This window comes from Anser anser (genome assembly GCF_964211835.1).
Source record: "Anser anser genome assembly, chromosome: 21".
Lineage (NCBI taxonomy): Eukaryota > Metazoa > Chordata > Aves > Anseriformes > Anatidae > Anser > Anser anser.
In genome coordinates this window covers 11,901,427-11,927,297 of record NC_139742.1, presented here as the reverse complement: position 1 = coordinate 11,927,297, position 25,871 = coordinate 11,901,427, and the positions used below count along the sequence as shown (strand labels likewise).

Genomic DNA, 25,871 nt, shown 5'->3' with positions numbered 1-25,871 from the left:
CGGTTCCCGGCCTCCCGGTTCCCGGCCCCGCCCCGCCCGCCACCGCCGCCGGGACCCCGCGGCCGCCGCCGCTCCCCTGGCGACGCCGACCCGGAAGCGCCGCGCGGGCCGGAAGCGCCGCGGGACGCTGCGCACGCGCCGTGGGCGGGCGGCGCCATGGCGGGCCCCGGCGCCTGCCCACAGCCGGGCCCGACCCAGCCCCACGCCCGGCCCCGGCCCCGGCCCCGGCCCCGCTCCCCGCCCGCCCCCGGCGCAGCAGCAGCAGCCGCCTGGTCACGCACAAGCACTTGCCACAGTTTATTGACAGCAAACGCGGCGGAGCGGCGGGGTACAGCGGCGGCGGGGAAGCAGCGCGGCGCGCCTCAGGCGGGGCCCTGGCTGCCCCCTGACGGGGCCCGCGGCCGTACAAACGCGGCTCTCTCCTCCCGCAGCCGCCGAAAGCAAGGGCAGGACAGGCTCTGGTATTACAGATCCCCGGCAAAGAAAGGCTGTTTGCTCCAAAAGAAAAGTTTATTTATATATCTTTATATTTTTAAAGTAAAATATCTGTTTTTTACCAAAATATGATATACAGGCACATGGCTGTGAAATAACTTTAAACCAATTCACTATAAAATTACTTTGCGTAACAAATCATCTGGTTCTCAGAGGCAAAACGCTCCTTTTACCTTCGCGGGCGGACGGGCCCTTTTCCCTCCCCGTTCTGCTGCTGCAGAACCCTGCCCCTCGCCCTGCCATCCGCACCGCCCTGGTCCTGCCTGAGCCTGGGGCTGGGGCACAAGCAACGTCTGCTTTTTAGGCTGCACCATGCAGAATCCTGCTCCTAAGAAACCGGTTACAACTGAGAAGTGATAACAAACACATGCCAAAAGAAATCTGCGAAGTCAAGGGGGCAGATATTCAAACCAGGCTTTTATTCTTGAACAAAGAGCTGCTGTTAGATCTAGAAAGATCTAAATAGCTAAAGAACTCCTTTGGACCAGCAAGTAGCAGTTGAAATCTGCTCTAAACGTGAAACCAGGAGCTTTAAGAGAAGCATCTATGCATGCTTAGGGCAGCTGGCTCATTAACGTAGCAATCAGAATGCAGAGACAGTCCTTGATTTTCCAAAAGATCTGTCAAATTCAGAAATCTCAAACTTAGTCTTTTCTGTCGTGGTAGAGGAATGGTTTGGTGTTAAGGTAAAAAAAAAAAAGTTAAGTAAAAAAAAGTAGCTTTACTTTCGTTCTTGAATATAAAGCAGACAAATTCGTTTGATGTATTCCTTCCTGGTTCTATTTGTAGACATCTGAATCTTTAAAGCACTTGCAATAGATTTGGTCACAGTAACAAAGTTGCTCTAGAATTCAAAGATACTAGAAAACACAAGAGCCATCTCAGGAACATGTATTTTCTCTACTCCGCAGACTTTTGCCTTGTCCTCTGCACCAGTATCCCTCACGCTGAGGCTGACACCAGGCTCATGTCAGCAAGGTGTACAGAAGAGCTTCCAGCTTCATACGTTAGCTTTTTCCCTTGCTGGTAAGATTCCCTTACTGTTACCATCTGCGGAGTTCCCTCAGTCACAGGAACTGCAGCAGCCATCACAGATCAGCTGCCAACTCCGAAGCAGCCTCTGGGCCTGGAATGGGCAGGACTAAACGAGGACTGTGCCACTGCCATCATTAGTGATCTGTAGTAAGAACATCTACTGAAGAATCTAACATAGCTAAAGATCTTACAAAAGAAGCCTCAAGAGAGGGAAAAAAAAAAAAAAAAAAGTTGTTCAGACAGATTCCAAGCTTTTTTTTTTTTTTTTTTTTAGCTTTCAGGAAAAAGCAGATTTCAGGCATAGCATGGAGTTACAGCGCAAGGAAGAAGGCAAAGCAGGGGGAGGCACTTCACAACAGCATGCCTGTGGATGAATGATGGAGCAATACTTCCATCCTTAGAAGGGAAGCCTGACCAAAGCTACTCAAGTTGCAGCTTTTGAAGACGATTACCTTAAGTCTAATTCCCTTTCCTCATCTATTTCATATGGTCTTTAAAAGACATCTCTGCACATCTCCCTGTCATGAGAGTTTTAACAAGTCACAACCTTGCAGATACTGTTTTGACAAATTACCCAAACAAAGTCCTGAAACTTTTCAAGAAAGCACTCCAGGCAGCAACTCCAGTTCACACAGCCCACAGAAGCTAGTGCTCCATTTAGCTGTGCATGGAGAAAATGATACATGACATCCCAAGAGTAGTTAAAAACAGAGCTGTAAAGATTCATGACCCTCTCTTCCCCTCTCACTGTTATTCTGAGAAGTCAAACGGGAAAAACAGAGGCAACAACACTAACCTAGATGTCCTAAAGCCAGTTTGAACAGAGGAGTAGGAATAGAGGTGCCTCCTGTGGAAGTAGGATTAATTTGAATGTATCACATGCAGTAAGTAGGGAGCTAGGCAGAAGGAGTCCGACACAGAGACATTCAGTACAGCTCACATTTTCCTCTCTTAGTATATTACATACAAAATTTACCCTTTTAGTTCAGTATTGCTTGGTGGTGACTAGTCTTATTCACTAACATATGCAATATAGTTATATGTGAAGAAAGGGTTAATGAGACAAGAGGGAAGGCATTAGGCCTGAGAAGAAAAGGATCTGTTCTCTTCTCACTTAAAAATGGTTCAGTCTTTCCTTCGCTTCCAGTGAGGACTGCTAGATACACAAACCAATTTTTTTCTTCAGTACATACAAGCATACATAGAGAAGGTACCTACAACCACGGCACACAGCACACAGTAGCACAAGTTTAGAATGACTTAGTAAGTTCAAACAAGACGAGGAGGGAAAATAGCAATATTTTCATCTTGAAAGCAGTCGTTTTGGGCCAGAAGGGAGGGGACTGGCTCAAAATCCAAGATCAGATACTCATCCTATCTACAGCTAGAGCAGACAGAAGGTATCAGCCTTTTTCTTACAAAGTACAATTTTGTACTACTAACACAACAGGAGTAAAATCAATATCTTTGAATACTCTTGTCAGCAGCAAACCTTCTGAAGCAAAGGTCAGGAGGTAAGAAGAGAATGAGGGACCTCCAGAATGAATTTTTGACTTGGACAGTCAACGCTGTTAAGAAGTTCAACTTCTGAACTAATTTCCAAAGCCTTAAATTCTCCTCATGTATTCTAGCTTCTTCATCTTTGCTTTGTTGTTTGTTTTTTTTTAAAAAAAAAAGCGCATTCTCCTCTGATTAGATCTGTGTTGGTAACAAGCAAACAAAACCTCTTCTCAGGGCTGCACAGTGGATTAGAAGCTTCCCGGATCACAAGCAAGGACTCCTTGCTTCAGCGCAGCTAAAGTGAAAACTCGCAGTCTGCCAAGGCTTCCCCAGTCAGGTAACACGCAACATCCCACAGAGGGTCACCAGCCCACGCTGATGGTCATCACTCCCATGCTTACAATTAGCATACTATTGTCCAGATACACGGAGCCAAAATGAAAAAAGCTTCATCAAAGCAAAAGCTAAAGCAAAACAAAAGCATTTGACTGGAAGGGAGTGAGCTGGGGAAACCTGAATTCCCCTCTCCCGTGCAAGCTGAACACTGCTGGAGGAGGAACAGCAGACGGGGTAACAGATAATGCGTATCTATCCCCTGCTGCTGCATTAAAGGCTTTCACTATTTTCAGCTTCCACATACAATCCCACGATTTAATATCTGGGGACCTCCTACCAGAAGAAAAGGCAGATCATCAGCTTCACAGTTAAGAATCTATGAATCTAATCACTGTCATACATACAGGAGTACTCATTCCCCCTGGCTAACCGAGGCCTCCTGTACCTGAAATCAGATCTGAATTACTTCAAGGACCAAGTGCAAGTCCATGAAAACAGAGAATTACAATGGCAGAAGAACAATAACCTTTACTACAACCACAAATGATCTGGTATACTTTGCGGAATGCACCCAGAATGGCGTATGTGTGTATATATAAATTTTGTATATAGACATTGTACTGTTTCATACTTTTTAATACATATACAAGTACCTATACATATATACATATTTACAATTTACACCAGCCAGTAGATGTATGCGTATTGTACATATACACACAAACGCCTAGAATACACATGCACACACACAAACACACACTCTTTAAAATAAACTCCACATTCCATGTAACAAAGTCCTGCCATAGTCCAAGAAGAGCAGCACCAAGTGATGGTGGGGGCAACATAATAGCTTCAAGACTGCTTAGAACAAACACGTTTTTTCTTTTTTAACACTTGGGAAATTAAAGAACGGGTTGCATCAGCTACAGCCCAGATACAGAGAACCCTCATACAAACTTCAACTCCAACCTACACTCCAGCAATTCTTGCTATTCCATACTGTGCTCTCTCCAGCTGAATGAGGATGTATCAGTGCTGATCTGCTGCCCTGCACTATTCCAGCTGAGTACATCATACCTCGTATGACAGCACTACAAACAGGTCTACTGTAGTATCTATGGCAGTCAGGTACTCACCAATTTTTTTTTTCCCAACAAAAATGGAGGCCTGGCTGGGGTTCAACATTAAAAGAACTGATCAGACTTGTTCTTTCACTTCCTTTCTAGTATATGGAACAGTGAACATTGGCTTATTTAACTAAAATATTTTCATTTCCTTCCTTCTGATCGTGCCTTCACTGTCAGGAGTTGCAAGAGGTGCTCTAGCTTTGCAAAGAAGGCGGTACAGTCCAAATGAGGCAGGCAGTAACTTTTCCCAGCAGCCAGAACAGCCTTCTCCGGCAAGTGCCTTTGCAAAGGCCACTGTACTCCTTAACATACCAAGTCTGAGGGAGCCCATAGTTCTGCCAAACATAACTACAGCCCCCCAGTTTTACTGGTTCAAAGAAAGGACCGAGATGCAATGATGGCCACTCAAAACATTAACAGGGCTTTATGGCAACACCCACTTCGATTAACCTGCGAGAGGAGCACCAGCATCTCTCCTTGGGCACTGGGATCCAGCACAGACTGGTCTGATAAACGAGTGACAGGAAGGGATTGTTTGTATTCAGTGCTTTTTGGGGCATTCTTTCAACTCCAACCAGGGACTAACTAGTAACACTGTGGGAGCCTCGCATTTCACCCACACAAAGAAAATAGGGTAACACACCTGCTGAAAATTTAAAGATTTCTGTCTAGTATCTCAAAATGAAGAATGCCCTCTCCTAGAAAATCATGGCAGCAATACAAGTGGCAGGATGACCCTTATTACATTGAGAAGGGGGCTAGCTTTCTTAGTTTCTAATTTATTAACCTGCTAACCACCTACCCAGCCAGGCAGAGTGGAAATTGTGTTCTTGGTCAGCAGTACAAATTTATATATAAATTGCTGTGTCGAATTTAAAGGGAGCATTAATTTCTTTACAACTTCATTTCAAACCTGCTGCCTCCAAATACAACTTAATCTTCCACAGTTTTGTCTACTTACTCGCCTAAGACTGAAAAAATATATTTGTTATGAAGGACTCTGTGTTATTGCTATTGTTGGTTTGCACTGTGTTGTTCCACCTTTACCATTTCAAATCCAGACTCTTTGGGGATAAAATATTGTGTTTTTTTTCCCTATTGATTTTTTCCAATTTCTTAAAATTTGTATAAAAATAAAGAATTTCCACAAATGTGGGCTAAAGGTAACCAATAATACGTATATGCTTAGGATCAGCTGTTGGAAATGTGGTTGATATCCACAAGACCACAAATAAACCTCTAGTGATTCTTTAGTTTAACATTTACAAGACAAGAAAACTTCTGCTTATAAAATTGACCCCATACAGAATGGAACAGCTAACCTAACAGCTGTTTATTGTTACTTTTTAAAATAATGGTCCTAAGTTTAAAAATAAAATCAAGTACTTCCTTTTATGATTTTCACATTAGAAAACTGCACCATTCAAAATCTGTGGCCAGGGAAACCCCTTTGCAGTAAGACAGTTTCTTTTAATAGTCGTCGAGAGTGTTTTCCATGAAAACATTTCTAACATCCAGTATGGAAGCCAGCTCCAAAATGTGCTTTTGGAGGTGAGGGTTCTCCACCGTTTCATCTCTTGGCAGCTGAGGATAAGATTCTGGATAATTTCGTGTTTCCTGCTAGATGACAGTGAAAACAAAGAGAATCAGACATTCATTTATTTTTACAGCCTTTCAGAAGAAGATTGCAAAAGGCCAGTTTCACGTAAGAGATACCCTAATCTGTTTAGCATGCCACAGAGAGAAAAGATTCTAGCAGAAATAAAGCCACTTTCAGTTTTCTTTTCCTTTTGACTCAGAGATGGTTGTAGCGGCAATACAAATGCCCATTCATCTAAGATGGTTATTCATGTTCAAAGAAGCTTTGCAAATAGAATAATAATTGAAAAAGGCTTGACATATACTTACCTACTAGGCTGGAGTTCATTTCTTGAAATTGTAGACATCTAAGCATCTCCACTGGGAGATTCATCTCATCCTAAAACAAATATCTAAGACACGGGGGGCGAATCCATCCCCGCTCAGAGATAACCTACTTTTCCCCGATACCAAGGAAGCCAAGGTAGATTAACTTAGGTTTGGAAAGCTACTAGATGTCTGCAGTTAGACGAGAAGAATACTGCACCTTTCTGTGTTTTGACTTTTGTTTTTTTTTCCTCTAATGTTTAAAACGGAGCAGGCAGTTTATATGCCAACAATTATAAATAGAAAATGATGTAGATCCAGAAGTAGGACTTCACTGTTGGCACAGCACTAACCAACAGGGAGGGAAGATATCATCTTCCTGTTTAGTTTACTCAAACTTCAAACACCTTTCAAACTCTATTTGTGCTATTGCATTCCAGCAGTAAAGTTCCACTACTCCCCACTTCCTCTTATTCTCTCGTTTTACAGCTTTTTAGTTGCATAGAAATAATAACCTTGACTTATTAAGAGGAATTTTTCTACCAGACAAGGCTGTTTAGAGTGACATAAGTGAATCAGAAGGTGTCTGCTACTTATGTAGAAAAATAAGACTGAAGCAAGTCAAAGGCTTCATGCCTTTGGAGAGGTACAGAGGTACAAATTCAATACAAGCTGAAGTCATTAGCACGTGAGAATCAGCTGTCTTTCCGAACTCACAGTGATATGCTTAGCCATAAGACCCTTCCAACCTGCAGTTCTATATGCACTCAATTGTTGCTCTCACAAAGGGACAGAAATCCCTGCATACCCGGAAAATTTTGTGCATCCTCATAGTAGCCGAGCAGAAAATAAATCTTGTTAGAAGCAAACGAAGAAATTCATCCCCAAAAAACTGAAGAAAGGACTGATCTGTAAAGGAAGGCAACAAAGAAAACTCAATTTAGAAAGGCTTTAAAAACAAGAAAAGACCTGGAGGAAACCACCACAAATACTTGTGCATTCACTTTATTCACTGTTCTGACCCTTGGAAAGGCTGGGCAAGAACAACCAGCATCTCCTCAAGCAGCACGGTAAGTCTTAGTTGTACATCTGTAGGCACATACCTATGGAGCGGGAGTGGGTCAGCAGCTGGGCAATATCTCGATTGATTTTTCTAAGGTAGTCTTGACACTTCTCCCACAAACCTCTGCGCATGCTTGATAATCCAGAGACAAATAGGAATGCCATTAAAGGATTGTTCAGAAAGAGTGTGAAGAGGCTACCCCGCTGAGACTGATCTAAAAATCAATAGACAAAGAGATACATTTGGCACATGAAACAGAAAAGAGGTCCCTGCCACAGAATGGAGTCACTCACCCGCTAAATTCTCTAACAGCAGAACTACTCGTTTGTGTTAGCTACGTATATTCTGCTTTTGTGGAAGATCTGTTCTCAAGGTGATGCACAAAACTAGCAATAAAGCCTCACTGGAGATGTGCATTAACACCAAGAAAAATGAGATTCTCCCATGAACTGTAGGAAGCCTGTGTCATCATTTTGTGCACACAACTTGAACACAGAAGTTGTAAACAACTGATAGAAGATACTGATTATAAACCCTGAGAGGAATTGTTAGTTAAACATGGACATTCCTATTCCACTCCCAGAACCAGACAGCTGAACCTATACAATGTCTCAAAAGTCTACACAGTTGCTCTTTTATTGGGCATCGCAATATCTTAAAGTCCATTTATTTCATGCAGCTCAACATAATATGCAGGGGTCCAAGCTTCAGCTCAATAAGCTAAGAAGTCTCTGCATGGCGCTCTAGTGCAGTGTGCCACATCTGCAGGACTGCTGCAAGACATTCCTGACTGGTCAGTGAACACCATATAAGCATCTGGTATTTGAAAAAGAATTAAGCTCTGTTTTTCAGAGTTTGTTTAAACGGGATTCATCATTACAGTATTTACTTTCTACTCAAGTTTCAGCTAAGTAACAGGACTAGTTCTAAAAGAAATGAGAAGCTTCTATTTCTCGTACATTTGATCATGATACTTGCTTAACACCTCTCTACGTGGCTTGAGCTAGATCTTCGTACCTGTCTTTGTGACAAAGATTATAATGTTTTGTTGCCCGTTCCTACTACAAACCCACCTTCTCAGGCCATACAAATCCAAGCTTTCCTAAACTTACCCTCCAAAATCAGAACCAGCTCTGAGAAGCTTTTGCTCTACATATAGTATTTAAAAGCTGATAACTTAACTGACTCTGCTGACTTTCTGGTACTAGTAAAACTACCCGAAGTACTACTAATAACAATGATAAATAAACAGTAATACAATAATTAGAATCCCAACACTGAGCAGGCAATATTCTGAGTCTTCGTGTAGGAGCAACTTTGCCTTTTAGCACTTATTGAAGCTGTCTGTTGTTAGAGTAAGTTATTTGCCATAAACTTTATGTCAATTCTATCATACTACTTTAAGAATGTTAACCTGATTTAGGGAATACATAATGATAAAAAGATATCTTTTCCTGAAGAATCTACACTACATATGTTTGAGATGGACAAATGACGCAACCGTAACTTGTTAGGAAATGCAATGTACTACACATACCTTGTAATGCTTTTGGATATGCTGTTGGAGAAAGCAAGCACACCAATGGTTGTCCAAATAAGTTTGTGAAATTCTGTAACAGATAAGAATTTTGAAGTATTGATTGTCACTCTGCTTGCTTTTGAATTTTTAACAGGTTAAGGGTACAAAGACTATTCATGACAGAGAACGCGCTAACACCTGTCACACAGTTAAGCATTGACAGTAAGGCTGACAAATTGACTTACTCCTAGAACACAGCACAGAAGGAATATAACCCATTACATATTTAAGGATGTTTAATTCTCTCATTTCACTGTTATCGATAGCAGACACCGATTTCATAGAAATACGGCTTTCAGTAGTAACATATTACTTGAAAAAATAAACAAACAAAAACCCAACCACCTTCTGCAATAAAAATGAAAGCCAATGGTTTTCATGTCAAAACAGATCTACTGTCTTTCCTCAATACCAACTGAACTATCCAGTCAAAGTGATTTCTTTACACTTTTCTTTCTGATGAAACAGAAGAGACCAATGGAGAAAAGTTTTAAAATACATTTGCTTTAAAACAAGTGGGTCATGACCTTAACATCTGCTATACTGAAGTCGTATTGTAAAATAACCATTTCCTGGACCAGCATCTTAAATATTGCACAAGCGTCCTGTGGCACAGAAATTTCTCCAGAAACCTCAAAAGAAGCGTGTCTAGTTTCACCAACAGTTACCTGGTAATAGTCCTACTATGTATCTAAGAAGTATGTTCATTGGTAATAATGATTACTAAGGAAAAAAAAAAACATTTTTCATTTAAACAACCTCCCTGCATCACCTCTCATATCTCTTGTCAACAGCAGCTTTCTTAAAACTGAAGGAGTTTAAAACTCCAGGAGGAGTCACTCAACATTGCCAGTTTGAACTGAATAGGCACTGGCAGGTCACACATTCTCAAGCAACATACATGCTTAGGATTCATGAACAGATTCACATGTTGAATTCAATCTTGTATCATGCAGTTAGAGACCAAAGTAGATTTCCCATACACTCCCTCAGTAAAAATAACAATGCTATTAAATGCTGCCTACAGCAAAACCAAGGGTCATTCATATATCTCAAAAAGGCTATTATTCATTGACAACATCTGAGAACATTTTGGACTCTAAATGTCCCATAAGAGGCTAAGTCAACAAAACAACTACATCCTACAAAGAGGAGAAACTACTCGGTTTACCCTAACTCACAACTCTCTGGAAGATGATTGCTTATATCCAGTCGCTACATCTAAACTGTAGATCCAGGAGAATAAGACTCTCAAGCTCCCAGGTACCTGTTCCAGGTCTTGCCCGGACACAACTGCCTAACCACAGCCCAAGCAAACGCCAGGATTCACTCTCCACCACCTTAGCCCCTGACTTCAACAGAAAAGAGTTGTGTGCACACATGCAACAAAGGAAAAGGAGCAGGTTACAGCCATGATTTAGAGAGTAGGACCACAACGTAAACAGGAAAGAAACAGCCCTGTAGGGTAGATGTTAACAGCAGTTCTGGGTAAGGAACAACCTACCCTTCAGTGCATGGACAACTCAAAAAAGGTGGGTTTTTTTGGTTCAAAATTGACTCTTTTTTGACTTCAGTATTCAAGTTTTCCAAAAGAAGCACTGCGGCTTTTAAAAATACATTTCACATCTCACAAACATCTCTTTCCAAAAAAGAGCTACCTGTCAACACCAAAAAGATCATTTCACAAGTAAGTTTTACTATTATATCACATCACCAACAAAGACTTTGCATTCTTACTGGCTGGAGCAGTACTCTTTAAGCCTTTGGATTTGATCATAATCTTAGACAACCACAGCTACAAGAACATACTGAATTTAAAATATTATTTCATCCACAAACACAGTGGTAACCTTCAAAAGCACGGCCATCTATATTTAAATGGAGGTTTAAAAAAACATTCAAAGCTTTACGTAGATATGCTTGATTTGCAGTTCTCTTCCACTTTCAGCTAAATATATAGGGGAGGAAGCTATTCAAGTGAGTGCCGCTGATTTGGCAAACTGGCGAATCACTTCCTGGCAAGACTGACTCTCAGTCATCACCATTTAAACCTTCAAGAAAGACAGTGAGAATGAGAATGCGCGCAGAAGATCAGAAATGGGTTTAGAAAAAGATGTGCGAGCAGTTGCTGATACTGCCGGTATTGCTAGCAGTGACATTTAAATGTCAGGATAGCTGCTGTCCTATCAGAAAAGATCAGAGCAGCCATGTGGAAAAAAAGTCAGTACACTGACTTCAACTTTTCACACAATTGCACAGAACCTCTTTGTTTGTGCCAGTGCTTGAGTCTACAAAGCATCTCGTAACACACCCAGAGGGTATTTGCAGGACAACACTATGGGTATATTCTGGCTATGTGAAACCAAGCATGTAAACACATGCAGAACAACAGACGGGAATTTACAAAGGCTAGGAAGTACTGAGATCAAGAACTCTGTCACTGACCTTCAGTTGAAAACAAAACAAAAACCCTATACCCATTCCCACATACTCACCTGCCTAGGTGCAATTGCAATCGACTGTGAAGGTGAGTGCAAGTTCTTAAATGATAAATATATATATATATATTTTAAATAGAGGACCATGCTTTTTTTTTTTTTTCCATTCTGTTCTTAGATTCCTCACAATTATACCCACACCATTCGCATTTCTGTGCTCCTTAATAAAGACAGGAACTACAGGACCTCTCTTACACCAGCTGTTCTGTGTGCTTAACAGACAGAGCACTGGGGTATTTTACACCACTGATGGTCAGTTCACTGCAGAACAAGGTAAAAAAATTGGAGACTTATGTTTTTACACACTGTGTGCCCACAAAAAAAAACAAAAACACCAAAAAAAACCCCTGCAATCTGAAGATAATTCAATTATCAACTTAAAATTTAGTACAAAAAGTGAATTCTACTGAAAAAAACCTTGGCAGTTATACTCAAAACAGGTACAAATCTGCATGTGGGAATCCATGACCCCAAAAAGACCCTTTGCTCTAAGCTATCCACAGAAGCCAGCTATGTCTAGAGCTGTGTTGGAACTAAGGATCTCCAGAAATCCCTTACTCTCTCTTCCAGAGATGATCCACTTGACCACTTTCAGCAAATCTAGTAGAAAGGGGGAGAAAGAAGTCCATACCCAAGCTGCTCTTTTTCCCCTGAAACAAACCCAAACTCCCCTGTTGTTATACCAGAATCAATGTCAAGAAAGAGCAAAGGAAAATAAATCCCTATCAAATCCTCATTTTCTCTGAAAGACAAGGAAACCATTCTAAAATAGAGAAGGGAATTTAACAAAAAGCAGATTTGTGTTGATATCTAGTGCAGCGAAGTTAAATGCAATAGTGGTTAAAAAGCCCTTTGAAATGCATTACAATACAACAAGCAGAAAAACCTACAGAGAGGGCCAGATCATTTTTAAAACTATTGGGTAAAAATTCTATGATACAATACTGGACGACTCTGAATTATACTGATCACTAATTTAGTAACTCGTTAGCCAACACATGCCTTTAAAACAAATGACACAGACTATGGATACTGAACAAAGAACGAGTTCATCTGGCCACTAGACGTCCCTATTCCTCTTCAGAAAAGCAGCTGCGAATGTTCACTTTTCTCACTGCAAATAATGGAGCTATAAAAAAGGAAGACATAAGGAAGTGGCACTTTCCCCAGATACAGCATATTCTTAATATCCCATTCAGGAATTAAATAATTGTCATAATGCTATCCAGATGCAACTGGCAACTGAGATTGAAAATGCCTGCTTCTTTATTACCCGAACTGCAGATTCCCAAAGGTGATTTGGCATGGAGTAATTCTACTTTAAGTCGATAGCCCCCTAGAAGGAGACTCATTGTCCAAGCATATACCACTCTACAGTAACACTGGATGCTAATTTGAGTCTTGTTATTTCCTTGGTTGAGACACTTTTCAGACACAGACACCCCGTGTTTTAAAAGATCAGGCTCAATGCTTTGACTCGTTTCTGTTGGTTAAAAGCAACTGAGTGCTGGACGACTGGAAAAAGAAAAAGCAGATTAGTTAGCTCCCTCCCCCATGCACACGCACCAAGATTTGTCTTTGGTATATAACAAAAATAAACCTCCCACCAGAGATCTTGGAAATCTTGAACCTTTTTTCCCTCCAGGAGGATTTATTACTTTCCAATGAGCGGCTGTTCATGTGGTTCTCCTTCTTGTTCCTATTCATAGGATCAGATCCTGACTAGCATGCACAACCTCAAAAGAAAAGAAAGACTGAATACAAAGTGTTTAAAAAAATAGCCCATTAAAAGTGTAAGCTAACTAGGGGTTGACACTGTATCCTACCATGTAAGTAGCTGCCTTCAAGAGCCTTACCTTATAGGCGACGCTATTTGATGAATCCACAATGATAAAGAGAGGCTTTCTTGTGAAAGGGTAGAGATCTCCAGGGTGAAGACTGAAAAGAGAAAGAGATGCTTCACAGAGCACTAGAATCGCTACAAAGCTGTGACAGTGCAGAAGTTTCTCAGATACACAGCTGCCCACGTCCAGATAAAAAGAAAGCAGATTCCTCTTGCCCCGGTCTTCAGGCGCATCCTGAGAAAGTAACTGCAGAATTAATTTGGTATTCTCTGTAATATACCAGACTTGTTATTAGCACCTTCCCAAGAAGAGCTGTTTATCTTCTTGCAAACTTATCATCCATTACCTGAAATTTTCCAATAATAAAGAACTTACCTTAAGTCACAGTAATACTTTTCAGTGCTTAAATCATCATTCAGAATTGCATATTCATTTATAATTCTTGAAATTCAAGCCAATCTACATTTATGATGTTCTACAATGATGAGTTTGAATTCAAGAGGCTTTGATGTATTTTTCTCTACTAAAAACAAATTCTTCTCAGTTGTCACATTCATGAGACTTACCAGTGCATCTCCTTGTAAGATTGGTTTCGCTTGTGGATAGCATCTCCATTTATAACATCCCGGTTACTATTTGTCAGAACACCACCAAAATCATATGGACCTACACATGGCAAAAAAAAAAAAAAAGTTAAAATTAGCAGAGGTAACTCAGCTCTGTTATGGACTTAATGAATATATGAAAGGAAAGAAGCAACCAAAAATCCCAGAGAACTGAGTGAATCTGAACTACTGTAGCTGTAGAGACTTTACTAGCTCAATTGTATGCATTTTTAGTAGTTTCAGCATCTATCATATAGAAGAAAACAATGCAACTTTGTAATTTCTAACTTGCTATTTATCCACAAATATAGCACAAAAGATCCAAATACTGTCTCTCATTATACTACATAGCAAAAAGTTTAAAACCCATTACATGTTTCATACAGGAAAATCAATACCTCTGTTAAATTACTATGTAAGCTAGTATATTCTAGAATCAGAATGTGACCAAAAACTAATGCTAAATCAGTCAAAAACTCTTTTGCCTCTCAGAATGGATATAATATCTGCAGTAAGAAGTCTGCAAAGGGGAAAGGAAAAAGCTCAAAGAATGAATATGCTTTTAATACTTCTAGAAAGGAAAAAACATTTTAACTGGGTTTCAAATCTGCAGAGAAGATTTATTTTTAAGATTTCAAATAAAGAATTCACAGTTTTTAAATGCACGCACCCTGGACATGTGCTCCTACTGCACCCTAAAGAAAGATTCCACTAATCTTATACAGCTGAGCACCTGCCTATCTGTTTGATTTAGTGCAAAGATGAAAGTAATAAAAATACCAAACCCTACAAAAAAAAAGCACTAGAAATACCAAGAAATATTTCTGCCATTGATACAGTTATGAAGCATCATTAACATTAGTAAAAGACAGTATTAGGCTTTCCTAATTCTGTTATGTATTTGCAGAGTTGAAAGACTAGTATTTGGCCACCAAATGCATTTTTTTCAGGCTTGGGTATGTCAGACACCCTTCCATTTTAAGGGAAGCTTTGGGAATAGAAAATTAGGAGCAGAACATACATTAATTTAGTACTGTTACAAATGTTTAATGTGATCTGTCAAACTGCTTACAGGCAATCAACAGAGCAGCTTGCAGCTGCTCTTCCTTTTAATAAGGTAGAACTTTTTGGTCTTTGCAGACTACATTACCTTATTAAAAAAATGCAGTTGTAATGAGATTCATTTAATAAAAACTAAAGTCTGACTGTGCAGATTTACAGAAAAAGGAGCCTTGATGGCTCTATGGTAAAGTACTAAGCTGAAATAATACATGCAGTGAAGTGAACGTAATACTGTTAAGAACACAGTTCAGTTAGAAGCCACCACCAAGTCATAGCAAAAAATAAAATGTTAAAAGCATTTAAAAAAAATCACTGCCACAATCGGATGTTGACAGAGATTTTTTTTCCTTTAACATTTTGGGAGCTCAAAAGTCATGCATGAGAATGGACAAGGCATGCATCTTATAAAGGAATGCAAGTCTCAAACAGATGAGGCGTGTACAATATTTAGGATGTTAAAAACATTTTTTTTCCTTAAATTATATAAACAGATCTTTTGACTGTGTTTGCTTCAGCCAACCAGTTTTCAACTTTTAGACTGCAGCTGCATCCAAATATTCTGCTAGATTGCAAAGAATAGGAGGATGAGGTGACGGGAATTGTCAAAAAATCATGAGAAGGGCTTGAATTGTCACATGAACAAACACGCAAATAGAACAATCCCTGCAGATGCTTCAGCCCTTTTACCACCCGTTTCCTGACCATATGTTCTCATGGTACTGGAGATTTGAAAGAATCACAAAGTGCCATTTAGCCATTTTATTAACTTTGCACGGATGCATCAATAGAGACATGTAGTCTTCAAAACTGGTGAAGCTTTTAATACTTCAGATGCATCAAAAACTGTCTATGTCCCCTGAAAAGGTCTCAGGTTAATGAACACTAATTAAAATACATGGAATTAACTACTGTTTGTGCAAAGAAAAGACTATCTGACTAAGTAGACAGGAGAATAAAATTGACTTGTCTTTTAAAAGGAGCTTTGTGACATCTTTCTTGGCCACTTGTCCTGGAACACATAGAGAATTCAAGCCCTGTTCATGACAGGGAGCATTCCTTTATTGTACCTTCACTATCCGAACGACCTGATGGGAACACGCCCGTGGCAGACAAGTAAATCAGCAGTACACTGTTTGCAGGCAGCTCCTGAAATTCAAATAGAGAGAAGAGTAGCAAGGGAGAAAATGCATAAATTTATTATAATACACTACCATCACCTTAGTAAAAATGTCATCATTTAAGATTGTGCTACTTCTGCTTCTAGCTTCCCTTCACTCTATTATTCTTAGGTGTATATACCTCACCCCACTACATACATCCCTTCAAATAGGTGAGTACATAGACAAAAATGTAAACTGGAGATACATTAACACTTTTTTTTTTTCCATATTGACATTTAAGCTGACATTAGAGGTTCAAGCAGCAATTAAAAAAAAAAAATGAAAGGATTTTCGGATTCTCAAGATACAGAATGGAAACCAAAAGATCCATGCAGACTAACTCCCAAATAATTCAAGATCCTAAGGGAAATTCTTTGTTTCCAAATATCCCAGGGTCTGCAACATCTGCCTCTTCCCCCTGACCCTTTCAACTTCTCAGCTGGATAACAAGCACAACACGTCCAGGTTCCTGTATAGACCTGTAAAAGAAATCTATTTTCCACCTGTCTACAGACTGGGCCAGCCACATGAGGAAGCAGAAACTTTTAATTTCTGCAAAAGGCTGAGCATGCAGGCAGCCAGAAGTGACCACTTTCACAAACCTTAAATGATGCTGCTAAAAACGTATACAGCTGGCTGAAAGTTGGTTTATAAAGTAGATATTTATGGGGGTTTTCCCGCCTGGCTGGTTTCTCTGTTGACTCCTGTTGAAAAAAAAAAAAAAAACCAACTTTAAATTTACGAAGCAGCTTCATAAGCCTCTAAATTTATATTTATTAGAATGCTCACCTTCAACGTATTTTTCATACAAATGCTCTGTCTGTGCAGCATTTCCTACTACATAGTAAAGTATGATGCACAGTACTTGCACCAGAACTTTACATTATCCCTCATTTTATCTACATCTTTCTTATTCTCTAAAGCATAACCCATGAGAAGAATGGAAAAAAAACACTCCCCATGTCACCTGAATAAATTAAAATCTAGCTGTTTAATTCTGCCTACAGATAAATAATTTTTGTGCTTTCTCTGGAAGGGACATTTAAACTTCCTATGAATTAGCAAGCTGATGAACTTGTGTGGCTGCATGACTGCTAGAGAGAAAACAAAACAATGGGTGAGTGTACATGGACAAGGATAGCCATTACACACCTTCAGAAGTACTCAAACTATACCAGTGTAAACCTTTTGTGAAATGATGCCCAAATATTCACTTCGGATACTTTACCCACCAGTGAAGGTTTCCCCAAGAAAACAACAACAAAAATTGATTACTTGGGTCAAATTCCAGAGATTTGAACTACCCTTCATAACCTGCGTAACCTCTGCACAGGGACAGTACAGAAATATTACACCCTTTTTTTCTTTTAAATCTATTTAAGATCTGTTGTCAGATTTGTCACTGAAATACAACTCACTTGCATTCCAGGTTTGTTCATCTGTGAAGCTAAATTCATTGGTTCCCTTTCAAGTGCTTGTAGCATTCGAAACATATCAATTGTTAATTCACTGAACTTGACCTGCAAAAAGAGTGAAATGGTTTATTCTGCCAGACACAAATTAAACAGTCTCTTTCTTTAGAATTACCCAGATAACAGCTTCAACTGCATCCCAGACAGACTGTTTTCTGTCAGTATCATCTCTGAATCTCTAAAGACCCATTAACATCTTAGAAGAGCTCATAGAGGACAAAGTCTATTTATTAAAGGTCCTCTAGTCCAGTTCACTGTCATGCAGACTCTACTTCACAAGTTAGACTTTTCTGAGGTGTTTACAAATCAAGTGCTGGAACCTGCTATGTACTGTGAATCTAGACAAAATCTGGAAGATACACAAACTGTACTTTAGATACAACTTGCTTACCTGAAAAAAGAGCTCAGAGAAAAGTCATGACGTTTGCACAACTTCATTATCATCATCGTGTAAAACACAAGACCTTGAATATCTTTTGAAAATCCCTTCCTGTTGCAACTGAAGTTGCAACAAGCTGGGGTATATCATATGAAAGCCCGAGTCAAGATTTTTATAGACAGCCTACAGGCCCTTGGTGCTTGAACATTACTAAGACTGAGCTGTTATATGAAAAATCATTTGTATCTACTTATTGACATGATGAATAATAAGCAATATGAGGTGAGTACCACAGGTGTAATATCTAAAAAAACCTGTCTCTTATTTCTGAGAACCTCTTATGTTTGCTGCCACTGCAAACATCACTTCCAAAATATTTCAGTGATCACTTTATTGCAATCTCTAGTTTCTACTGTATGATCCAAAGGGATGTCACAGGAGGAAGGACTTTGTGAGGCCTTGGGCTTGTATCTTTGGAGTTCAATCTCTTTTACCTGGTTGTTGCAGTTCCCAATAATCAGTGCATCTGCAAGAGCAAGCTGTCCCACTATCATTCCCTGCTCTAGCAATGGAGCTCCGGTTTCAGAAAGCCTGTTGGAGGTGATTACAATGGTGTTGTCATCATTTAAAACCATTACAGGGTCTGCCTAAAAAGACAACCAGAATAAATAAGGAATTCAACGGAATGTACAGATTTACAGTTAGAGAGAAGATCGAAGGTCTCGCCACTTACAACAAACCTTTCATAACCGAGGCAGATTTTTAAAATTAATTTGCCATGCAGATGTTTGCATGCAAACCACACAGCAATGCCTTAGCACTTGGCAAGGAAACAGCTTTTATAGACTTCAAGCAAATACATGGTACAAGTATTTGAAGGTACAGCAGATAGAAAAAATGTATTCCCTCAAACAACACGAACTCCACTTCCTATACTATAGCTTTTCTACACCTGAGGAACCGAATGTCATCAACAACCGGACAAATTGATGCAGAACAAACTACACATCCCTAGAATACAGAAAAATTGTGCACTATTTTACTGCTTCTTCCCTTCCTAGAAGGAACTAGGAAGGGCGATGAGTCAATCAAAGATAATGCTGCCATCTATTCTGGCAATATTTAAATACATAATCATGCTACACAATGACGTCTTGTACAAAAAGAGGAAAGTAGAACACTGTCTTGTTTGATACAATAAATACATTTATTTTAACAAACTTCAGAAGTTGGTCACATTACAACTTTGCTACGAGACACTATCAGTTAACTGCCATGATTACATTGTATTTTCCAACGGTTTATGTGTTGCCTGTGTAAAAGGCCAGTACTCCAACAAAGTACACTTTAAAACAGTCAAAACGCCAGCAAAAAAAAACAGTCAACAACTGACAACTAAGAGAGACCGCTATTCTCACCTCAATAAAAGCTGCCACTTCCTGAAGAACCAGGTTCCACTCCACCTGATCTTCAGTATTAAAACGATGAGTGTAGTCTTCAATTTCATCTGACAGCTCCTGATGTAAAAAGTTCAAAGACACAGTTACTTCTTAAACTGAGAACTTAACAGTCAGTAACTTTACAATTTGGTTAGCTGTGCTAGCCTTTAAGAAGGAAAAAAAAAATCATTTTACTTGAGAACATATGTAGCACGCTTGTGACTAACATGCTAGCCAAAGCGTGCTCTTTCAAGAGACAGAATGCCAATGTTGCACTGAGCTTTGGCAATGAAAAGTGTCTTTTCATCAGGTCCCAATGCAAAGAATATCTGGAGTTAAGTGTAACTATCACACTCACATACAGCTACGTCACTGGTTATTACCTGAATCTACGGACACAGAGGACTCAAATTTAAGCTTACAAGCAATTTTAAATACATTGAGAAAGTGAATGGTATGGCTTTTTTAGCTGCTACTGCTAGTTCAAGTAAGCTTAGACAAAAAGACAGTAATGCAACCTACACAAAACTGTCAATGCCAGGAGTTGCTTGCATAAGGTTGTTAGAGCGGTTTGGGAAACATATGCTGTCAGGAGAAGCATACTGTTCCTTCGGTGTAGTTAAAGGGTACCTCCCAATCTCAGTTGTAACTATCAGAATACTTTACTTGGTGTTCAAACAATACTGTCAAATCATTGGAACATTAAGTGTCATTATTAAATGTCAGACTCACAGAGGATATTCATTGTGTTGGATGTCAGATATACCACAAAGGCAATGATCAACATTGGTCAGTACTTTATTCATTGTACCTAAAGACTTGAGTTTATATTCAGTCAGTACTTTACTCCCACAGCAGAGGCATATGCAGACTCAGCCTCTCCAATTTCATAGTAATATTTATATCCTTTAGCAAGGTTTTATTTTGATGGGTCTCTGGAAGGTGCAAAATATATTCAGGATGTGTCCTAGACATGGGACAGAGTGACAGCAGTTTGGAAAGAAGAAAAAATAAGCCCAATATCAATCTAGGAGATACTGGCTTTCACAGCAATACAGTGTCATAAAGACTTTCTGGGGAAGATTTCAGCAATGTCTTAAATGAAGTATAAGAATGAAGATGTACTCAGAGCTACCGGATGATTCCCACACTTTCAGATTACTAACATGCATTTTACAGTTTATTCCCAGTAACTATATCAATTTGTAATTTTTTTCTCTAGCCAAATGTTCACATCATACTGACATCTTTCCATAGATCAATCCACGTTATTCCTTCCTTTTGTGGCATCCAACAGCACAATCAAATTAAATTTAAAAAAATGAAAAGCTATGTTGTAGCAGCAGCAAACATCATAGATCTAATGAATCATATTTCAGATGAAATAGACTAAATTATAGATTCCTTAATTAGGAGAAAAGCCTTTAATAAACAGCAGCCTCCCACCCATCACCTTTATCATCATTTTAACATACCTTTACAAGGTCCTTTACAACATCCATTTTGTTGAGCAAGAGACAAACCACTATAAACCTTGCATAGTAACGCAGCTTCTTAACCACTAATTCAGGCCTGAACACAACAAGAACACCACAGTCAAATTTGAGATTGAAATACAATATAGATAGGCAACTACGGAGCCAGGGTAAGGGAGAGGAGGAGGTTAAGATCAGAAAGAGATCAAACACACTGCAAATTAGGAATTCTAACTGAATTCGTGTAGACATCAACAGGTATCTGGCTCAGTTTATTTAAATTGAATACAGATACAAAAACCAGAAAACCCCTTTCCTCACAGGCTCCTTACATGAGAAGAGGCATGGGAATCAGTTATAATAGCTGTCTTTAAGCCTTTTGACAGTTCATGGGCAGTATCTGACCCCATTGCATCAGATGATTATCACAGCTGGCTCAGAGTTCACCCACCTGGGACAACTTAAGAGACCTGCAAGTCAGCATACCCTGTAATTACTTAACCACTTCTAAAATTGCCTGACAGCATCTAGAAACATGCTTGCTCAGTCCTATCTTGTCTGGAACTGCTCAAGCACTCAGACTGAAATTGAGAGATTTTTTAAGAGAGAAGATAATAGGAGCAACAGACACCAGAGCAGAGCAACTTTCATCTTTTTGTGGCACGTAGGTACATTTAGAAATCTGCAAGACTACAGAAGTGCAAAGAAGTCCAGAGATCCTTGAATACTTTGCAGGAAAGTCCCTAACTAAACCTTCTGCATTATCTTGATGACTTCAGATAATTTCTTCTTTACCTTTAATTTGATAATGGAACCCAGGTTTACTCTCGAGAACATATTATCAGGATCCACAATTGAGTTTTCTAGCTATTCTTATTTATACCTATGTTCTTGGCAGTCAGTCAGTCTTGGCACTGCCACAACACATCCCTCTTTTGAGTACACCTTCAAGACACTATACCGACAAAGGAAGATGTTATGCCTTCTTAAGCTCTTGGACCTTGTCCCAGTTAGTTACAGAGGGCTGTTGTACAGCAGTACCAAATGATGCTCCCTCAAAATGCCTGATTAGAAACAAACAGTTCCTCTGCTCCAGCCCAACTGATTTATCTCCCAGGTGCAGCATACTAGGTCCTAGCACTGCCACTGTGCAGGACTCAAAATGACAAAAACCTTTGGGCTAACAGCTTTCTAGCCAGGACTACACAATAGAATATTCTTCCAGTCATCCTGAAAAGCTCTTATTTATCCTGAGGTTTTTAATCACTGCAAAAGGGTTGAAAGAAACTTCCTCCAAAAACATTGATTTCATCTCAGTTTTGATCCTACAGTCCATAATTATTTGCTACTTTCATACATCGTTCTAGCCTTGGGGAAGAAAAGAAAAAAAGGAGTGCATGCATTCAGACATACCTGTCTTCTTTGTTGACTTGGGAATAGTATGACCTCTGCCTAATTGCCGAATAGAAGGAGAAAGCTTCATTGAGATAGCTGGTTTCTGAAGTGCGCAAGCTGTAGAGGAAGAATCAGATTAGCTCACTGCTTCAGATGAAAATCCATGCCAGACCCTCCCTTCCTGCCCCCTCAACCATCTTGTGCATCAATGGCAAAACTCCCTCCTCAAGTAACATTGTATGAAAGCCAGACTCTCATTCTTTGTGCATGCTGGGAATACAGATTTCAGAGCTTGGATTCCATTTCTGAAAACAATCAAATCTGCCTATCTTGTGCCCACATGTACAGGTGACAGGTTAATTCATGTTTAAAGGAACATTAAGCTCCCAAACTTGTAAATCACACTTTTGCACAAGAGTCAAATGTAGCGCACATGGAAGACTTAAAGACACTTCTGAGGGAGGAGACAACTCCTTAGGCAGTATCAGTGTGACTCTCACAATATCACATCAGGCTCACAGGTGCCTTTCTCTGCAGCACCCCCATGCAGTCCCAAGTGTGTTCTCATTCACAAACAGACATCACAACTCAACTGGCATTCATTTCTACCTCAGCAGGCTCCTGACTGAGCATCCAGATAACTGGCGTGAAACTGCCACTAACTCTGCATTTCCCTACCGAATCCTTTTCTGTGCTTACTTACTAATAATGGTAATAGAGCTGCCCAATCTTGGAAGCAATTTCCCCAATTTGCCACCGCTTCAACCCATACCGATTGTCCAATACTTGTCTATTTCGCAAGAGAGAAAAGAGAGATTAAAAGGCATTCCAGAATTTCTCAGAACATCACACCAGACAAGACAAAGAGCCATTGTAGGGCCAAATTCAGCTTTCATTCCTGGTGTGGCATTCCCAGTAGCAGTCCCTCACAGAGCCAACAGCACTGCATACACACACCAGAACAAGGACCATTTATGTTGCAAAAACTTGCAAGAGCTAGACATAAGTATGTTGCACAAAATACACAAAAAGGTCACCACTTCCCAGGAGAACACTCAACAACACAGCCAACATAAGGTGTGAAAGATCGGAGCCCACACTGCAGCAAGGCGCTTCACACCATTCCAGATGGGTTCTGCACCGCAGAAGCCATCATCTCAGCTTCTCCTTGGCAATATATTAAAGCAACATGCATTCAAGTAGAGCAAAAGGTTTTGTTCAAAAATAAAATAAAACGAAAACTCTGTAACATTTTAATTCATTAGACTGTGAGCACTCCAGGAAGTGACTGTTCCCTCCCTTCATGCTTGAATAACAGTGAAATCACAGTCTTAACTGGGGCCCCTAGGCATACCGTAATACCAGAGATTAAAGTTGCCTTTAAATCCATAGAAAACGGTTGTCTACAACATTCCCTTACCGATGTTGCTGTTGGAATTTCCAGAGTTTGGTGTAAACATCGAACGTTCGCCCGAAATAGGATTGCCACTGCTTTTGCCCATACTGAGGTAAATCCCTGCAACAGACAAGCGACAAACACAGAGTTACTGAGTAGATTCCAGTCAACCCAGCATGACGGCAGCGTATTTGAATCAGTGTCAGAATAGCTTTGTTCAGAATTGACTTGAAATATTTTCAAACTCTGCCTGCACCCAGAACTACAAGAAGCATGATTCCTACAGTTTTTCAAAACCTGTTCTAACTGCAATCTCCAAGGAAATGCTGTTTGGCTTGTAGGAAGTACATATATCGAGATCTGACCATACTATCCCCAACACATTTACCCCCAAAACAGCCAGGCAGCATATTCACTTAACATATGTACGAGGCTGTGTACTCATATATACGAGAAAGAAGCATGCATGGGCATGAAGCAATTCTTCACTACTGTCTCCTAACTATGGCTTCCTACTTCCAGCTGAATTCTCTAGTCACTTTTCAAATGAAAAAAGAATTAAAGTTGTCAGTGTTAATAAAGGTCCCATGCATTTTGCAAATGTTCAGAATGATTGCATAAAGGTAATCACTGTTTGGGGATACAGAGAGCCAGTGTCATAAATTGCCCTGGTTTTACAGATTCCATCCAAAAAAGGACAACGCTGTCATGTTAAACTGAAGGTATGCAGCTTAACCGTAAGTGTCTGAGGTAAAATTTTCCTGCTAAGACAATACTTCACCCTTCATATGTGTGAACTGTAATTCAATCACTTATTCAAGGAACAGCAGAATTATTCTAATCATTCTAGTGTCTATCACCAGTCAACACCCACCCGTCCTTAACACCCCACCTGAGGGCACCTGTCCAGCTACAAATCAGACTGGCCAACGATCCCGACACAGCAGACCCCTTAGGAAAGGCTGACTGTCCGGGGTGAGTTGTGTCCCACAGCTTCCACCAGTTATACAGGTAGACATTCACTTCCAAGTCAGCTATGAAACATATGGTATATTTATGATGCATTCATACCGTATTTGTTATTAACACACAATACACTGAACACATGCGCCTGTTCTCTCCAGATGTACCTGGAATGCCAGAGTGGCTACTCCAACACGCAGAATGGCAACAGATGGAAGTAGTACTCCCATGAGTGAGCTCACAAGAGTCAAGTGATTGGATATGCACAAAAACATTGTCTAAGGAGTAGAAAGGAATCCATGCTAACCCCATAAACATGCCTTTATCAAGGCTCCTCAGTATTAACAGGTTCTCAACAACCTTAGAAAAATAGGCCTACAGTCAACCCAAAGAACAGACGACCATGTTCCTACATGCATTTTTCAACATGTGATTGAAAACATCTTACTGTCTTGCTAAGAGAAGTATTTTCATTGGTTACATGCACTGAAAGCTAAACTGGACTCTTACCCATAATAAAAAGAAAAAGAAATTAAAGACAAAACAAAACAAAACAAACCACACTACCCAAGAGCAAGCAGAATAATCTAATGGTAATTAGTTCACTTAGACTCATTTAGATTGAAAATATTTCTTGCTACCCATTAAGGAAATTTCCTTTTTTAGATGGATGAGGCTGCTCACTGTTTCAGAAACAGACCCTATTATAACATCATCCATAAATCAGCTGTGCAAGTGTCACCAGGCCAAGCAAGCAATACAGATGCTCACGGCTAACATTCACTGGGTCAGGTTACATCATCAGAGAAACATTTGTCACCCTCTAACTCACACTTAGTGATAGGTTGGAACCCGAGACTCTATTTTCCACACTGGTCTCCAGTGCAGAAAGACAAGTTAGTCAAGCCACATAACTCTCCTTGCGTACGTTCATTCAAGCTCCAAGCTGTATTTCCCCCCAGCTCCACCCCACAACGATGATGTAGTCCTACGGATCTTAGCTTTAAATACACATGCTCTTAATCCTAGTAGAAGGCCTTCATCTGGGAGTTATTTGAGCCTTGGAACGAATGCAACAGAGGAGACCAAAACCCATCAGTCTCACTGAATGCATGTTGCTTACAAACTATACTGAAGCTGATT

At 40.0% G+C, this 25,871-nt stretch overlaps 1 protein-coding gene across 10 annotated transcripts in view; it reads right to left on the bottom strand.

Annotated features, from left to right (window-relative positions):
• Window positions 1-496: 496 nt before the first annotated feature.
• SCAI (suppressor of cancer cell invasion) overlaps window positions 497-25,871 on the bottom strand; it is a 43,671-nt gene continuing 18,296 nt past the window's right edge. For 7 of the 10 annotated variants that reach the window (XM_083807245.1, XM_083807241.1, XM_083807244.1 and 4 more), the window contains 15 exons: window positions 23,790-23,885; window positions 23,073-23,159; window positions 22,388-22,486; window positions 20,975-21,071; window positions 19,479-19,577; window positions 18,555-18,707; window positions 17,628-17,729; window positions 16,812-16,913; window positions 16,117-16,195; window positions 13,949-14,048; window positions 13,395-13,476; window positions 8,999-9,071; window positions 7,502-7,675; window positions 7,207-7,307; window positions 497-6,113 (listed from right to left, as the gene is read on the bottom strand). In XM_083807245.1, coding sequence (XP_083663371.1) covers window positions 5,964-6,113; window positions 7,207-7,307; window positions 7,502-7,675; window positions 8,999-9,071; window positions 13,395-13,476; window positions 13,949-14,048; window positions 16,117-16,195; window positions 16,812-16,913; window positions 17,628-17,729; window positions 18,555-18,707; window positions 19,479-19,577; window positions 20,975-21,071; window positions 22,388-22,486; window positions 23,073-23,159; window positions 23,790-23,885 — 1,594 coding nt within the window. In that variant the 3' untranslated portion in view covers window positions 497-5,963. The remainder of the gene's footprint in view (window positions 6,114-7,206; window positions 7,308-7,501; window positions 7,676-8,998; window positions 9,072-13,394; window positions 13,477-13,948; window positions 14,049-16,116; window positions 16,196-16,811; window positions 16,914-17,627; window positions 17,730-18,554; window positions 18,708-19,478; window positions 19,578-20,974; window positions 21,072-22,387; window positions 22,487-23,072; window positions 23,160-23,789; window positions 23,886-25,871) is intronic. The other 3 variants (XM_083807240.1, XM_083807238.1, XM_083807239.1) reach the window with 2 other exon arrangements.